At 35.4% G+C, this 18,712-nt stretch overlaps 1 protein-coding gene across 1 annotated transcript; it reads right to left on the minus strand.

Annotated features, from left to right (window-relative positions):
• Positions 1–10,888: 10,888 nt before the first annotated feature.
• Positions 10,889–12,225, minus strand: LOC110675968. Its single transcript, XM_021842119.1, has 4 exons — positions 11,636–12,225; positions 11,475–11,566; positions 11,223–11,400; positions 10,889–11,143 (listed from the first exon to the last, which is right to left on the minus strand). The coding sequence occupies exons 1-4, from the start codon at positions 11,772–11,774 to the stop codon at positions 11,076–11,078; spliced, it is 477 nt and encodes a 158-aa protein (XP_021697811.1). The 5' UTR covers positions 11,775–12,225; the 3' UTR covers positions 10,889–11,075.
• Positions 12,226–18,712: the final 6,487 nt, after the last annotated feature.

Raw genomic sequence — 18,712 nt, forward strand, 5'->3', positions numbered from 1 at the left:
TTGGGACAAACTGACCGTTTATTTTTTGGTTCCACCAATATTGTTTGCCGAAAACGGCTAAGTTTAGAACCAATGCTTCAACGCTTATTTGTTTTCATGTCGGTTGACGTACTTTCAAAAGTAGACAAATATTGTGAATTTGTAAAAAAAAATGAATCTTAAGGCTATGTTGCGGCACATGGCAACACTGCGTGGTTGGGTGATAGATAAAACCTGGTACGCGAATTCAACGCATCACCAGGTGCCAATGTCAAGCAGGAAGAATAAAAATAAAAATAGTGTTGTGGATTGAAGGATTTAGCTCGGCCATTGCAAAGAGGAATATCTATTGAATAGAAATATTAGTAGTAGAACGCTAATTGTGCTGTTCTCACAAAACTGAATTAGTTTAGTATCACCTCTAAATGTATCTTTTCATGGTTTGTTCGATGCCATGTTGTAGTGGATGATTTTAAAATTTATTTGACACTTTGAGGACCGGTACTCAAGCTGTCAGCGTGTGGCAAACTAGATGTTGGTAACACGAACAGTAGCGACATTAGCATTCTTAGGTTAATGCTTCTACTATCTATTGTGAACCTAAAAAGAAAACTGAATTGTTGAAAAATATTGAAGTGTTAGATTGTTAGCACGGTAATTAGTTTGAATTGGATGTTGAAGGTGAAATGATAAGCAAGATAATATAGAAAATGTATTACGGTTCGTTTGAAAATTTTCCGTTCTGCGGTAGCCGCCAAGTTCTACCGCAGCTGTCAAAGTTCTACCGCAGACTTGAAAATCTCGCATAATCTGGGATAACGCCCTAAAAGCCATTGGTAACCACGTGTGTAGCTCGTTGTTTCTGAGCATTTGAATGGAGTTACACGTTTTTCAACAACGCTATTTGGAAGAAAGGATCATTATCTACCTGCCAGTGGTGTTGGTTTGGAAGCTTATTCATTAATTTGCTCAGAAACAACGAGCTACACACATGGTTACCAATGGCTTTTAGGGCGAGATCAGAAGTTATGCGAGAAATCATTTTATTATTGAACGAAACCAACAAATCAAAGTATGCTTGTAGAGTCCAAAGCTTTGGAAAACAGCTGAAAACAACAGTCATCAGCATGGTTTCCAAGGTATCATCGCAACCGATCGATGATGCTTTGAGAAAATTAGTAGTGTGACAGCTGCGGTAGCTTTCTGTTCAACCGTAGAACGGAAAGTTATCTCTACAATTGCAATATTTACGTGAATTCAATGTCCAGTTACAGATAGCGAAGTGAGTGATTGTTCGCCTGATAGAAGTGCGGATATTGGTAATGTCAATTTAATAGTTATTGTTGATATCATTTACAAAATAAAAAATTTACAGTTTTGAGCTGCAACACTAGAAGCTGCTTCAAAAATTAGTTTGAGATCCGAACAGGCTAAGTAGCCCGTCATTTGTTTTGGCAGAGATGATGACTTGACAGCTTGCAATTTCAAAGTGATAAAACTCAGTCTTGATAGTTTATATTGACTTGAAAAAGTATCACTGTACGCGCTAACATGCATAAAATATGCTAATATTTTTTCAGCTGTGTCAGTGCAAAACAAACTGATTTTCATCAATTCAAAATCTGGAGATGAATCGACAACAATCATCAACGACGCGTACAAATTTCAATGACGGCCTACTTCGTCTTAAAAAAAAAACAGGATTAAACATATGCTCATCATGTGTTTGTCTCTGTGATTAACCGTCATATCGAGTATACCTCATTTGTCATAAAGACGTTAGGCATAACGGGAAGTATCATTTTTAAAAATCTTAAAGTTTGACACCCATACTTATATGGTAACAGATATGTTCCTAATTGGTCATATCTCTCAAGGAACTTGAGCCTACTATAGAGTGGTCAGGGTATCTAATAGTTTCTGAATATGCTGCTGGAAGCAACATCTTGAAGTTTGGTGCCCACTTGGATATAGCTGCGGATAATATTTACATAATTGGAATTAACCCGCATAGGCCTGAGTGAAAGCAAAAATTCTAAAACCCTCACCGCCCAGCGAATTCTTAATGGATTGAAATGATTTTATGTCAGTATACTGGCACACATATCTAGTTTCTAAAAATGGACAGAGGAATGCGGAAATATTCTTGTGGCCGGAGCTATTCCGGTGGATCACTGGGTCAGGTCGGGTAAGAAGGGTACTGTGCGTTTGTGCCCCTCGAGGTAGGCAAATTTCAAGTCACAGTTAATTTCCGGAATAGGCTATAATGTGGCCACTACATGACGGAATTTTAAGGAAATTGCATCAGTGTAAATCTTTTGAGAAACGATTGAATTGGATAACTTTGAGTTTTGCATAGGATTAATCCTACAAATGATCATTTTCGGGTCCCAGGACGCCTCAAACTTATGATAAAGTGGCCAATTTGTATCTGAACATCTGCGCCAAGCTTATGGGAACCCATTTTAGTGCAAAATTATGTTTGATTTCTACTTTTCGAGGATTGAAACGGTTTAGTATCCAACAAATCTACAGCCGGTTCTTCCGGCCATAACGTCCGAATGGCCACATCCGGTATATTTTAAATGGCGCCAAACTCTTCATTTATAATGTTGAATAGCAGATCTTTATGATTTATGCAAATTAAAATTATGTTCATTGCATATAAATAAAGGTAACTTGGCATGTCCCAAAAAATAGAACTTTTTTACCCGACTTGACCCAGTCACCCACCGGAATAACTCCGGCCACAGGAATTTTTCCGAGTTCCTCTGGCCACTTCTAGAAACTAGATATGTGGGCCAGTGAACTGAGAAAAAATCATTTGAATCCGTTAAGAATTCGCTGAGTGGTGAGGGTTTTAGTATTTTTGCTTTCACTCAGGCCTATACGGGTTAAAAACACGACTGTTTTTTTTTTAAAGGGTCTCCATAAGATAAATAAGATAATGGCCCCGGGTCCTGTGTTGTAAATCAGGCCCTGTGCATAGCTATAACAACAACATTTTATTTCTAGAAAAGAGTTTAAACAAGCTTTGATTTGGTAGTCACCATTAAGCTAGCAGGGCAAAATGGACACCTTAAAGTCTATAAGGAAATTTGTCCCACGACAATTCGCGGGACCTTGAAAAAGGGACTGCACACTCAGGCAAGCGTAGTGATACATCACTATGCCACTAAAAAACGATTAAAGTCAACCGACACCAAGTTTCGTTATGATGTCTTCAATGTTGCCTCCAGGTTAGTGTTAATCCACAGTTAACGATTTTCAACCGATTTGTGATTCCGGATCATATTTTTGGCATTGAACACTGAATATTTTACATTAGTTTTGTGTTTGAATTGATGTTTCTGATTTTTGAAGTGTCAGAACTATTCTGTCACCCGGTGTGCATTTTGCCCAAACAATCAATCACAATTTTTTTTTCTGACATTTTTGTGCATGACTGTTTGGTGATAGCTGATGTTTGAATTTCAAGTGTAAAAAAAATCCGCATATGCAAAGATACAGTGACCGCCAATTTGCCAAATTTGAAAACTTGGATCTTGAAATTTCTACCGCCACTAGGAAATAACTCGAAATTTGTGCAGTAATAACTTACCGTCAAACGGGGTAAGTATCTTGCAACAGGAGTGAAACTTGTTCTTTGTACCACACAAACGGCAGAAATATGTCGTTCAAGGCATTTGCTATCAGTTACAGTACTTAGTAGTGTAGAAATTGACAATATAAAAGTTTTGATAATTTGATGCTTAAGCACTGTTAAAAATTCAAAAACGGTTTGGACTACCCTTGTGGGGTAACCTGCAACAGAAATTTTGATCTCAATTGTTTGATATTTCTCGCCGTTTGTCATCGAAAGTACATGAAAAGATCGGTTCCACAAAAAATGACGACTTTTTCCCCAAATTTCATTTTTATATTTTTTGATTTGGATGAAATTTTTCACATGCTTTCTTTATGCCCAAAAATGCCTATTTGCATCATCGGCTCGCCATTTAGACTCTGGCCTTACTTTTGAGAAGGGCCTAAGAAAAAAATCCTTAATAATTTTCAAAAAATTATCACTTAGAAACGGTTTGTCCGATCAGTTTGGTGCCTTCCGCAAAGTTTTAGGTTATTGTTGGGACTATCTGGAAAAAAATATACACTGTAGAACAAAATGTTGTAATTTTTTATATATCGAATATAAAGCTTAAAAATCAATTTTCTCAAAAATTGTATTTTTGATTTTTTTTTTATATGTTAAAGTAGACAAAAAATGAAGTCTTTTGCACAGTGGGTCAAGATGGAGATATCATGGACAAAAAAGTTATGATGTTTTAAAAAGAGGTTGATTTTTCAATATGGTCTAAATAAACTTTTTGAATGCTTTTCGACCCGATTTTATGAAAGTACGCAAAATTTTCAACAAAAAAGGTTTATGAAAAAATTTTGCTAATTGCTACCGAAACATTTGAAAAGCATATTATGACCATTTTCAACAAATTCACCTTTTTTTTTAAATCATAACTTTTTTGTCCATGATTTCTTAAGCTTTATTTTCGATATATAAAATATTACAACATTTTTTTTACAGTGTATATTTTTTCCAGATAGTCCCAACAATAACCTAAAACTTTGCGGAAGACACCAAACTGATATGACAAACCGTTTCTAAGTTATATTATAATGACCGAAAATTGAAAATTATATCATAATTTTGTATTAAAATCGCTGTATCTTTAAAACGGTAAAAGTTAGCCTGATTATTCTGTATACCTTTTTTGTTGTAAATTTTGCGTACTTACATAAAATCAAGTTGAAAAATATTTAAAAAGTTTTTTATGACCATTTTCAAAAATTCACCTTTTTTCCAAAAAATCATAACTTTTTTGTCCATGATTTCTCCATCTTGACCCACTGTGCAAAAGACTCCATTTTTTGTCTACTTTAAAATATAAAAAAATAAAAAGAATCAAGAAAACGGTTTTTGTGAAAATGGATTTTTAAGCTTTATTTTCCAAATAAAAAAAATACATTTTTTTTACTGTGTATATTTTTTTTCCAGATAGTTCCAACAATAACCTAAAACTTTGCGGAAGACACGAAACCGATCAGACAAATAGTATCTGAGTTTTAATTTATTGAAAATTGTTAAGGCTTTTTTTCTTAGGCCCTTCTCAAAAGTAACCCTAAAAAATGGCGAACCGATGATGCAAATAGGCATTTTTGGGTATAAAGAAGGGGGGGGCAGATAGCCGTAGCGGTAAACGCGCAGCTATTCAGCATGACCATGCTGAGGGTCGTGGGTTCGAATTCCGCTGGTCGACGATCTTTTCGTAAAGGAAATTTTCTCGATTCCCAGGGCATAGAGTATCATCGTACCTGCCACACGATATACACATGCAAAAATGGTCAATCGGCAAAGAAAGCTCTCAATTAATAACTGTGGAAGTGCTCATAAGAACACTAATCTGAGAAGCAGGCTTTGTCCCAGTGGGGACGTAATGCCAGAAAGAAGAAGAAGAAGGGTATAAAGAAAGCATAATCCAAATTTCAGCCAAATCAAAAAATACAAAAGTAAACCGACATTCGAATTCAAATGGAACCGCTCAAAAGGCAAAATTGATCATATATTTATTCAGTAACATTAAAATATTTGTACCTCAATCAATTCAACAAACGTTTGGTGCCAAATATTACAAAAATCGCATTCTATTAGATTTAATTTTATTTTCTTCATAAAAATAATGTATAGGGTCGATGTACCAATAGCCGCATAGCTAAGAACACAAATTCATATAAAATCGAAAAATAACGCTATCGTCATTATTTTTTCATCATCTGAAAGCTTTTAATCTTGGTTTTGTGGGAAAAATATGAAAACTACGAAAACTCAAGCGTTTGCATTTATTATCGCGTGTGCCACTATAGGAATACATGCCTATAGTTGCACTATTTCTAAATTCTGTTCCTATAGTAGCACTAGCATCACGGCGTTGGCAAAACAATATTCAGAACCATATTTTTACAAATCTTTTATATTTTTCCTTCAAAGTATGGATCAAAAGCTTTCGTTTAATGTAAAAAAGTTTGTAATTTATTAATTATTTCGTATAATAAAAAAAGTTTCTCTCAGTAGTGCTATTATAGGAACAATAGGTTTACTTTAGGCGCAAGGGAGCTAAAATTTTAAGCAAAACTAATTATTTCGATCATTTTTTGAACAAAATCAAGCTTTGTATCAATGGTACTTAGATAAATAGCTCCTGACCTTCATGTCAAAAAATGTTTTGAAAAGGTTTGTAGCAAAACGGCCGTAAAAAGCCACTAGTGCGACTAGGGAACTGTCCACTAAGGGAACACCGACCCTAATTTTGAAAATTTGTACAAAAATTAACTTGCAGAACTGCCATTGGGAACTTTCTGCATAAAATAAGATTAAAGTTATGTCAAAACACCAATAGAAACCATTTTAAGACATACATACATGGACAAAACATATGCAACATTTTTGATTTTCCATACAAAATGACCAATTTTGGTAATCTAGATCACAGTTATTTATGAACCGATTTGAATGAAATATTTAGACAATTTTTTATAATTCACATAACTAAACACATTGAAGGAATAGCTATAAGGTATTTTCAGCAAAGTTGTAGATTTTCACGAGATAAACAAGTTTGCTGAAAACAGTTTTTGTGTAGGGCAATCAGATTATGAGATAAATAGTTTTGAATTTTTCATCAAAAATATCACATTAGTTAAATCGGTATTACATTTAAACTCATGGTTGGAAAAATTGTTCAAAAATGTATGTTAAAATTCAAGTTATGTCTGATGTTCTGTGAAAATTTCATCCGAATCGGTTCATAAAAAACTAAGATCTGGGTTACCAAAAATGGTCATTTTGTATGGAAAATCGAAAAAGTTGCAAATATTTTGTCCAATACTATATGTGATACGTCGCTTTGATTTAAATATATATATAAAAAAGTAAGTGTGAAGTTAAACTTTAAATACCATTATATTTGTAGAAAAGTTGCATCAAACATTTTAATGGGTTTAAAAGAACTGTCAAAACTGATGATATGCTAGAATTTTCCCGTGTGAACACTCAATTTAATGCCAATGAAGTTTTCAATCGAATTGCTTTAATACTCATTAATTCAATCAATAATAATTAGTTTTCTAAGAGTAGAGTAGATAGTTCTGATTATTGTTATGTTTATTTTTTTTCTGCAGATAATTATTAAATGTTCATAATAACACGATATAGGATAAGTTTTTAATAGTGTACTTTAGGTAGCACTGTGTGTTGCATGTTACCCCACATTGAAAATGCATATTTTTCGTCTCTCTTGATCCCTGAAAATAAAACACTGATAAAATTAAAACACCGCGTGATATTCTTTACGAGGCGATTAGGGTATAAGATGGTTTATGTCTCATCTGATTCCTCAAATTTTTCATCTATATAGCTTTGTAGTTGAAAATTGTTGCAATTTACCCCGTTTGACGGTACATCATTTTGATCACTCAAGTTATCGCAAATGTCCCATATCGAAATAAATGTCAAAATTTTAGTTTTGATACAATTTGAAAAGTATTAATTTCACAGAAAAAAAGTTCTATATTCTTGTTTCTCTTGTTAAATCAAACATTTTTGCCAAAGGGTATATTGCTCTGAATCCTTTCGTTTTTAAAAATAATTCAAAATGAATAAATAGCTTTTTTTAAAGAGGGGCATTTGCGATAACATTAAAGTGAGTGATCAAAATGTTGTTCTTTCACTACACAAATTTCAAATTATTTCCTATGTGCGGTAGAAATTTCAGCCCAATCGAAGCTCTAGGAGCCAAGATTTAAGTCACCAAACTTGGTCATTTTCATTTTGTATGGAAAACGGTAAAATGATCTATTTTTTCGCCGATCACTGTACGAGGTGTTGTTTGTACTGACCCCAGTACCCCTAGCATTGGAAATGAAAATTTTAACTTTTGCAATTATAATTAAGAGTAACGGTGTATGAAATAGATATTGGAGGATAGGGAGAGGTTAGAATCTCCTAAAATAATGGACAACGTTTTTTAACTTCCCACATGATGAAGTCGACGAGAATATTTCCATTTTCATAACTGAATATCGATTTATTCAATTTGAAAATTATTTGCTTATGTAGGAGTTTTGATGATTATAGTAGAATTTTTAAATGGTCAATTTCCCGTGTTTGACTCAGTTATGCATAACGCCATATTTTGAAACAATTGTTACATGAATGTTTAAGGAATCAGACCTTAAACCTGCTGGTTGGAAACTTAAATAATTTACCTTAAAACTAAATTTTTCACACTACTCTGTCACTCTTGCCTGTTATCAATGAGAGAACAGCCATAATTTAGATAAAAAGGAACGTGTGCTATGAAATCAGCATTGGCAACTAAAATGCAGATAATCTATAATACTGCATATGTAAAATAAACAAGTAAGGTTTTAGGGTAGCCATTTTTTTGGCCTTTTGACAATCATTTTGTTTTCAGTAAGTTACAAGCATGTAGTAAACCTTTAAAATTAAAAAAAAAACTTTGATCCAAGACTTCGCACAAACATACTTACTGTTTCTGTTCGGGATGAACCACTGCGATCAGCTTTCTTTGATCTTTTGTGGTGTAGCCAACATGCACGTTCTATTCCATTACTATTGAGAAATCATGAAGTGGTTGTTATTTATATAATTATCATTCTTTACCATTTTGCATAGAACCTTCTTTGAAGCTTCTGAACAACTTTGCTGAAGATATGAAATTTGTTCAACTCCATTAACTCCATTTCGTGCAAAAAATCGATGGTCCATAATTGGAACACTTTTATGGCGAACACTTTTTAGGAACGCTATTGCCATAGATGCAACAAAGACAACGCTTTTTCAAATAAATGTTTTGAAGTTTTAAGTTAATTAAGTGCTAATACTTTTTTAATTAATCTGTTTTGCAAGGCTTCAAACTATCAATTAGCCTCAACAAGTCATGCTTATTGCATTCATAACACAGCGTAACAAAAATGACATTTTTGCGTGTCTCAAGGATCAAATTATGTGTCTCTAGTAGATTGGGGTTGCTGAATCTGGTGCCATTCTCAGAAATGTTCCAGCACGTCACAATTTTTAGCTACAGGTCGCCAAAGTTGTATAAAACACTGGTTTTATTCATGTTTACATAAAATTTAAAGTACGATTTATCAATTTTTTTTGTGATCTAATCCGCCAAACATGCAAAATAGAACTTGAACTTTCATTTCAGACATAATTTGATTGAAATTGCGCGATTAAATTTCGATTAAACCGATTTTTTCAACATGCTTGCAGTCTCCATACAAAATTCTTCGTTTCTTCTATATGGCAAAATACAACAATTCTCTAAACCATAAAAAAAATAACTTTTCCGCATCGAAAGTATTACAAACTTTAATAATAAGTATTGTTATACACATAAAGTTTGAATTCTGTGGCAAATTAAGCCAATATAGTACCTTACAAGCTGGCAAACTTGCATGCAAGTTGGCTGAAATAGTCAAATTTTGCATTTTCAACAGTCAAATATCTCAAAAACTAGACGTGCTATGATATTTCTGAAAACGGAAATGGATTCAGCAACCCCTTAATTAAGTCAATAGCGGTATTTTGGTGCTGGAGACAAAAACGTGTTCCGCAGTGTAATTGGTGTACATATCCTTCTTATTCGTTCATTCATTGTGTACCAGCTGCTTGGCCATGTACGCGAAAGCTCTTGGATGTGTACGTGAAAACGCGAAAAAAAAAAATGACCCGAAAATCAAGCGAAAACAACTGACGTTTCTTATATGTTCTAATAATGTGGTGCAGAAAAGCACGATTCTTCCATCATTATGACATTCTATGCGTACATAAAGCTGCCAGGCATCATAAAACTATACTCTTTATGCCCAAATAATGTTGTAATTATGCCGCATTATCTTACTGGGATATCGGAAGATTCAACCTTTATTACTAGTGGTTAGGGAAACTTGGGATATTTATGCGATTAAAAAAATAATAAATACAACAAAAATGAAAATGCCTTCAAATTTATTTCATTATTCTCAAGAAATAAATTAACAACACTAATAATACTTTCATTTATTAACGACCAGCCAATTTGATAACTTGTTCAAGCTCATTTTGAAAATGCGTTAGGCTTCTTCAATAACTACGTAAGCACTTAGTCAAGGGAAGCCGATTAAACATAACGTCCTCTTACTTACAAGATTACTCGATAATGCTTGTGAATTTGATCGATGTTATTTAAATGTGTGGTATTTATGCACCAATGGTTTAAAAACCAATTGATAAAATATGAAACAAATAATCAACTAGCAAATATGTAAGTAATGAGTTTGTCAAAGTAAGTCATAAGTTTGCAAAGAAGAAAGAATTTTTGAAAAAATATGGGATATAACTAGGCAGAGAATATGATTAATACTCATATATGCGCGTTGTGCTACTTCTTCCTGAAAGTCGTTTCCCCCGAACACCAGTTCCCGAATATCACTTCCCTGAATACCCCGTTTCCCCAAAAAGTCGATGTCCCAGAAAAGTTTTTGATGCTCATAATTGTCTAATCTCTATAAATTTGTAGGTTTTGAACATACCGCTCATCTGATATGGACTCTTCTTTTTCTTTGAACGGCTGTTGTTGTAAGTTTCACCGTTCGCAGCATTTTTGGCAATATGTATTGAGGCGGGAGTGACCAAATATCTCCTTCTTTTGATTGCTCATCGTCCTTCATAGTTCATCCTATCAGAATGTCATAAAATAATCTTTATGTTTTCTGAACAACATCACTTTTCGGGAAAACGGGTCATTCGGGAACTGGCGTTCGGGGAAAAATAGCATACTATGAACGTATATGAATGTGCTTACGTAATTATTGTATGTAATATGTAAAACACTAATTATTTTAAAAATTCACAGACCCTTAAATGCTACTTACGAATATCACTTTGATAGGAATTCCTTATAATTGTTGTCAGTCTTTTTGCATTGCTATTCTCGAGAAGAGAAACCATCCTTTCTACATTTGTAAGTGGTAGAACCCTAATGCAACCTTTGCAGCGAATATTTCTGCACTCCATCCAAGATCCACAACTCGAAACCGGTTGAAGCTTTGAGTCATCAATTTTTCCGGAAAAGCGATAAGAAAATGTTAAGATCATTCTACTAATGACGAAAAAGCCCCCATACCTGTAATCACAATCAGCAAAATAGTGGCGACACTGCGAAATTGCTCCACCAACGGAGATATGCCTTGATCGATTTCAGTGATCGCCAGTGCGACACTTTCGTATGTCCAGCGAATCGTCAGAACAAAACTGCGCACCAGCATGAACGTCCGGCTGATGTGTATGTAGCCCGGTTCACCCTGTTCGGTAAAATAGTGCACGCTTTTAGAAACAGCTGTGCTCCGCTAGAGACTAATTATATGTGTATACATACCTCTTCTATTCCCAGTTTGACAAATATGGCAAACGTCGCTGATAGGAGGCACATCACCATGCTGATCGCCGATATCAACAGATGCTCGAAACCTGTCGCAATAAATCGCACAACCATAAACCTCAACCATTCTGATTAAGGGACACAACCCGCTAACTTACCACTTTCACAAAAGTATTGAACGCAGAATGTTTTGGGTTCGAGTATTTTCTTGAAAAAATAGACGGCACCCAGCACCGAGCAGATAAAGCAAAACACGGCGTAGATGTAGCCGATGCGACGAAATGAGTTCACGTTCATCGTTTATTTGGTTCTAAAGGAGCGGGCGGCTTGCAGCCAGGTCGGTTGATCGTTAGTATGGCACTGAAGTAGTTGGAGAGCGAGATGACAGCGATCGAGTGGACTCGTGGTGGATGAACTGCTATTTACTGGATAAATGAAGCCGGCGTAGGCATGAATGTCGCACGCGAGAGATACTATTCTACGAAGCTAAACATCTTTCTGGGAAACACCGTAATCTTTGGAAGAGATGAATGGAAATACGGAGGGTTAGGGATTTTTGTTAGATTAATTGATCACACCATTGCGGTCATCGATAACTCAATTGATATTTGCTGTTGAAAGCTAGACTGGACTTTAGTTCAATTTCTGGACAAGGGAACAACTAATTCTACAAAGTAGGTGTTTGTGTTCGATTCCCGGTCGGTTCAGGATCTTTTCGTAAAAGGAAATTTCCTTGCCTTCCCTGGATACAGAGAATCATCGTACTTGCCACACGATGAACGAATGCAAAAATGGCAACTAAGCTTTATTAACAGCTCCCAGATAACAACTGGGAAAGTTTTCATTGAACACTAATTCCTGAATCTCACTGATAACAACTAACACAATGACGAAATTGAAAAGACCAACATGAAAAGCATCTCGAAGAATAGGTAATCTGACAACTATTTGTTGATTCAATTATGCTGTGAGCTGTGCCGTAGGTAAACGAATACACTAACTAAGTGACAAAACAAAGCTGTATTGATTGAGTGTATAAGTTAAAATACATTAGAAATCCATACTGATATTTGATTACTAGTAACACTACGCTTGTAATTAAAGCATTTATTACTCGTTATTATGGATGCAAGTTTCTGACGTGGAGAACGATCTAGAGAAGTATAGGAGTAGAAGAATATAGAAGCGCATCGTACCTTCGTGCTGTGCGTACACGAATTCTCTCTGCTCTTGGAAGTTTTCTTAAAAACTACCTAAAGCAATAAAACAGTACTTTTCAGTGCTACAAAAACAGTGCTTTTCAGTGCTAAAATTAAAAACGGTACTTTTCAGTACTATTTTCCTGCTATTGATCCCTCTACGATCCTTGTTTGGACCCGTGCCATCGATTTTTCGTTGGACCCGTTGGCGAAAGCTAGCGGTGGTAATCTTCCTTGGAAACCGTCTTGAGAAAAAAAAAAAACCTCTTAGAGGGTCTCTTCTTCTTTCATTTATTCACTAAACATGGTTGCAACTACAAACAAAAGGAAGGGTGAATTTCTGAATTCACAACTTCTTTCCAAAAAAGTGGGATTTAAAACTGTCACAAAACGTGGCAAGAATGGACGAAAGGACGTTTTTCCGGAATGCGATCTTTCTTCCAAGGGTGAAATGAATAAATGTATCGAAATGAGCAATCAGTTCGATGCTCTAGACAAATTTTCCGAACACCAAATCGAAGCAGCCTCTAGCCCAGGCTCTTTGATTCAAGTGAGGAAGCAAAGAGTGCCGCCTATCGTGGTCAGTTGTTCCGAATTTGGGGGATTTAGGCAGGAGATCTTGAACTCCATTAGGGGAATCAAGATTTCCTTCCAAATCTCAAAGAAAGGAGACTGTCGCGTTTTGCCGGAAACTCTTAAAGATCGCAAACTTCTTTTCAAACATCTTTAAGAGAAGAAGCACATTTTTTTACTTATGACGACAAAACTGAACGTTTGTTTAAAGTCGTCTTGAAAGGTCTCTCAAGTGACTATGAGTCACTTGAAGGGATCAAAAATGGTATTAATGATTTACTTGGATTTTCTCCAGTCCAGGTAATCATTATGAAAAAGAGAACCCAATCTGGCATTGTTCGAAAAGGGCTTTCTCAAGAATATTATTTGGTTCACTTTAACAAAAAAGAACTTAATAATATTAAAGCTTTAGAAAAAGCTAAACTTATGTTCGATGTCCGTGTGACGTGGGAACATTTCCAGAAACCTGGAGGAAATTACCCAGAACCCCACTAGTGCTGGTCGGTGCCAAAAGTGAGGGCATGGCACAAAAAATTGTCGCATGGATGCTAAATGCATAATTTGCGGTGGTCTAAGGACGTCTGTCCAGTGAAGGAAGATACCACCAAAGTTTATATCAAAGACACATTAAAGACCTCCATGTCCCTTGCAGTTGCCCAAAATTGTATGGCTCATAAGGTAATTTAGAATGCCGTGAAAAGTGTACTGCGATCTGTCAAACCTGGGTATGTTTTGCACTACCGAGGGACCAAATGCAGTACTAGAAGTAGTACCCATTCTGAGCCCGAGTGTGACGGACCTGTTTATGTGCTCGAATTGCGGGGCCAATCATAAGTCAAATTTTTGGATTTGCCCTTCACGCATGAGAGTCTTTGAGGCTCGTGCCAGGCAGATGAAAGATGATATCCGTTACGATAACGGTTGTTTCCGGAATTTGCCTGGTAGAGTATCGTACAATACTCATTTTTCAGTTAACGTTAGCTTGATTAGGAATCATACCCATCACGAAGATCGTTATCATGCTCATTCCCAAACTAATTTTAATCCGTCGGGTAGCCGTTCGAATCTTTTAATTTCGAATGTATCTAACCACGGAAAATCCTTTGCCGATATCGTAGCAGGTAATTTGAACTCCTCCCCTATTTGTACTATGAGTACCCATTCTACTTGTTTGAAATCAAATGGAAAAAAAACCCTACCGCCACAGGTAACATCAACTCCACCTCTTCGTCTACCGAAAATTCCAACGGAAAATCATCAAATGTGATATGTCTGCCTCTGATTTTAATTTTCTAACTGAACAATTGAATCTAATGATTGATGCAATTTTCAAAAACCACCACTATGACTGAAGCGGTCCAAGTTGGTGTAAAATTCACAAATCAAATTGTTTTTGGGTTTCGTTTTTCTAATGGAACCAAATAATAATTTAAATATTTTAAATTGAAATGCTCCTTCTCTGAATGGTCAAAAGGACGAGCTGTTTAATTTTCTTACAGCTAATAACGTGCATATAGCAATTAATACTGAAACGTATTTGAAACCTGGATCTAAACTCAAAAGAGATCCTAACATTTTTGTTTATCGTCATGATCGACTTGATGGGGCATGTGGGGGAGTTGCAATCAACATTCATAGGCGTATAAAACATCAACTGTTTTCGTAATTTGAAACTAAAGTTTTTGAAACTATAGTTGTTTCTGTTGAATCACAGCTTGGTAAATATACTTTCATAGCTGCCTATTTGCCTTTTCAATGCTCTGGACAGCAAGTTAATTTGCTCCAAACTTACTTGCGAAAATTGATTCGCAATAAGTCAAAAAAAATTGTCATTGGTGACTTTAATGCCAAACATCGGTCATGGAATGATTTTCAAAGTAATTCCAACGGCAGAATTTTATTTGATGAGTGCTTTTCAGGATATTTTTCAATTCAATACCCTGATAGCCCTACATGTTTTTCCTCTTCTAGAAATCCATCTACGATTGATTTGGTCTGAACCGACTCTAGTCATCTATGTAGCCAATTAGTTACTCATGCTGATTTTTATTCTGACCATGTCCCTGTTACATTTCAAATATCCAAGAAGCGATTCTCAATCCTGTCAGCTCCACTTTCAATTATTTTCGAGCCGACTGGAATATATATATATATATATATATATATATATATATATATATATGTATATATATATATATATATATATATATATATATATATATATATATATATATATATATATATATATATATATATATATATATATATATATATATATATATATATATATATATATATATATATATATATATATATATATATATATATATATATATATATATATATATATATATATATATATATATATATAATATATATATATATATATATATATATATATATATATATATATATATATATATATATATATATATATATATATATATATATATATATATATATATATATATATATATATATATATATATATATATATATATATATATATATATATATATATATATATATATATATATATATATATATATATATAATATATATATATGAAACGTATGTTGACTCTTATCTTGATGTTAACATTTCTTTAGAAACTAAACTTGATATTGGCAATGCTCTTGAAAACTTAACTAATTCCATTGTTGAAGCCAGAAGAAGAAATCAAGAAACATTTTACACAGTTAAGAAACAAAAATTTTGAAATAATATTTCTCAATTGGACCCTGGTCTAAGCCCTTTTGGAAATTATCTAAAATCTTGAAAAAAAAACCCAGAAGCCAATACCGGCATTGAAAGAGAAAATTATTAATAATTACGAAAAAGCTCAAAAACTTGCTATGCAGTTTGAAAGTGCGCACAATTTTAATTTAGGACTTACCGTGGTGAATCAAAATCCGGACGGTACCAATATCCGGACACTTTAATTATTTTAATTAATTACAGTTAAAATTAATTGCTTATATGTCTGGTTTTCATTCATCCCCTTTTAATTGAACAATGCTCATCATTTTACATGTAAATGACTGGACAATGCGTACCATTGGTACTTCGCGTACCTGCAGGTATAAAATAGACCCCATTTGTGGTCCTTAGCCTCTTGTCCAGTAACTCCTATCCCTAGCTCCCCGTGGTGCCGCCTGGGATACGAGTAACCGTAGGGAAGATCGGGTAACCAACCCTGGTGGAACCTTGGTCGTATGCTGACAGGGAAGGGGGGCTCCTCTCTTCTGAGGTTGTAGCTTATCAGAGCGTCTGTTCTCCATGTTAGGGGCGGCTCAAAACAGCGTCTGTTCTCCATGTTAGGAGCGGCTGATCATTGTCCTAGTGCCAGCGTGGGACTCTAAACAGTGCTGTGCACGATGATCCTCCGGCGAGACAGGGGGTTGGTGCAGGCCTTACAAGCCAGCCGTAAAAATCATCAGTACAATGTAAATTCGGACCGGAACAATCGGCATAGACCCAGGCATCGAAAACGGACTAACGATTGGAAACTCGGATCATGGAACTGTAAGTCTCTCAATTTCTTGGGAAGTACCCGCATTCTTTCCGAATTATTGAGGGTCCGCAAGTTCGACATCGTAGCGCTGCAGGAGGTTTGCTGGAAAGGGTCGACGGTACATACGTATAGGGATGGTTATACCATCTACCAGAGCTGCGGCAATAGACATGAGCTGGGCACAGCTTTTATCGTGATGGGCGAAATGCAGAGGCGCGTGATTGGGTGGTGGCCAATCGACAACAGAATGTGCAAGTTGAGGATCAAAGGCCGTTTCTTCAATATCAGCATAATCAACGTGCACAGCCCTCACCTAGCAAGTGACGATGACGATAAGGACGCTTTCTACGCGCAGCTGGAACGTGAATACGACGGCTGCCCAAGCCATGATGATCTCAACGCTCAGGTTGGCCAGTGTGAAGCTCTGAATCGTTGTTGGCAAGCGGGAGCACCACGAAGAACCTTGCATTCCATTCTGACATTACTATAGGAGTGAGGTGTCGAAGTTGTGCCATGCCTACTAGATCGTTTGATGTCCGATCCGATGTTACATTCTCGGAGTTCTTTCAACAGGCTTCTGATTGTCAACCATCATAACAGGGTTGGAAGACAAGATCTATGACAATGTTCATTCAGTACCACGCATCCTCCCTCTTCTCAGGAAAAAAAAAAGTTTGAAGTGATGAGTTTTCACATCGTTTCCGTCATCACGAAAGCTTTCAGGAATTCAGGATGTATATTTCACATCGCTAAGAACTTCACCGATGTATACTGTTTCATATTTCAACTGTTCACTTGTACATGCGACTTTGAAACATTTTTCCGCTGTAGGATACCCACGCAATCAGAACGGCGTTGAAATTATTGATCGGTTGAATGTCGTTCCATACATTAGAAACGGCAAGCTAATTATATGAAATGACATATCTAAGATGAATTTTGGACAAAATATTGCTATTAATAAACTGACATATATGCGTTCAACAGAGTAGCATCAGTGTTTGACTTTCATCTTGTTGTACATTCAATCCACCGTACTTTCACGGAAATACTCACTCAAAGACTTGTTTGACTGTTGTTACTTGTTTTGATATAACATATCTACAAAGTTACTAGCCATCATTGGGCTTACATATCTTATTCTATAGATACAGTCGCGCATGCATGTGAACATCACTTTTATTAGGAACCAATTTGTGACCACTAGTCGCGATAGCAAGTGTACACCACCATTACTTAGAGCAAATATACGACCACCAGTCGAGTTAACAACATCAATAGCAGTTACTATGAACAAGTATGCGACCACCAGTCGCGGTAGCAAGTGTACACCACCATTGCATAGAACAAATATACGACCACCAGTCGAGCTTACAACATCAATAATACTTGCTAGGAACAAGTATACGACCACCAGTCGAGTTAATAACATATTCATTGCAACCATCTGTCGCGTTAAAGACAACCAAATACCTAACCAAATGCAACCACCAATCGCGGCAATAATATTTTTTTAACTGCAACCACCAGTCACGCTAAGGACATTTTTTTTTTTGCATTGCATACACCAATTGTGTTAAGGGCATTTTTTCATAGCAACCTCAGTCGCGTTAAGGATATTTTTTTCAAATATGTTATTATTTTTTTGAACATGGCATTTATTTAGAAATAATAATGAATTAAGTAGATTTGAATAGTTTGGATCTCACCGGTTATCGACACAAAATTCACAAATTTCACCGATTCAGTATGCTTCACACTTAACTTGTTCGTTAAACATTACGGGATACACAATGTACTGAAGCAAATAGGAAAGAAAACAATCATGTGCATTATAGGTCAAATTTGACCAAAACATCGATAATACTGAATCGATTAAAATTCGATTCGTCCTTTGTATCGATTTTATTCAAATCGATTCGATTTCTTCACTCGTAAGCAAATTTACA

Source organism: Aedes aegypti, chromosome 2 (genome assembly GCF_002204515.2).
Source record: "Aedes aegypti strain LVP_AGWG chromosome 2, AaegL5.0 Primary Assembly, whole genome shotgun sequence".
Lineage (NCBI taxonomy): Eukaryota > Metazoa > Arthropoda > Insecta > Diptera > Culicidae > Aedes > Aedes aegypti.

Coding starts and splice junctions, on each gene's coding strand:
- LOC110675968 (XM_021842119.1), bottom strand. CDS start 11,774: ATGAACGTGAACTCATTTCGTCGCATCGGCTACATCTACGCCGTGTTT. Junction 11,567..11,635: donor TCAATACTTTTGTGAAAGTG/GTAAGTTAGCGG, acceptor TTATTGCGACAG/GTTTCGAGCATCTGTTGATA. Junction 11,144..11,222: donor TTTGCTGATTGTGATTACAG/GTATGGGGGCTT, acceptor GATGACTCAAAG/CTTCAACCGGTTTCGAGTTG.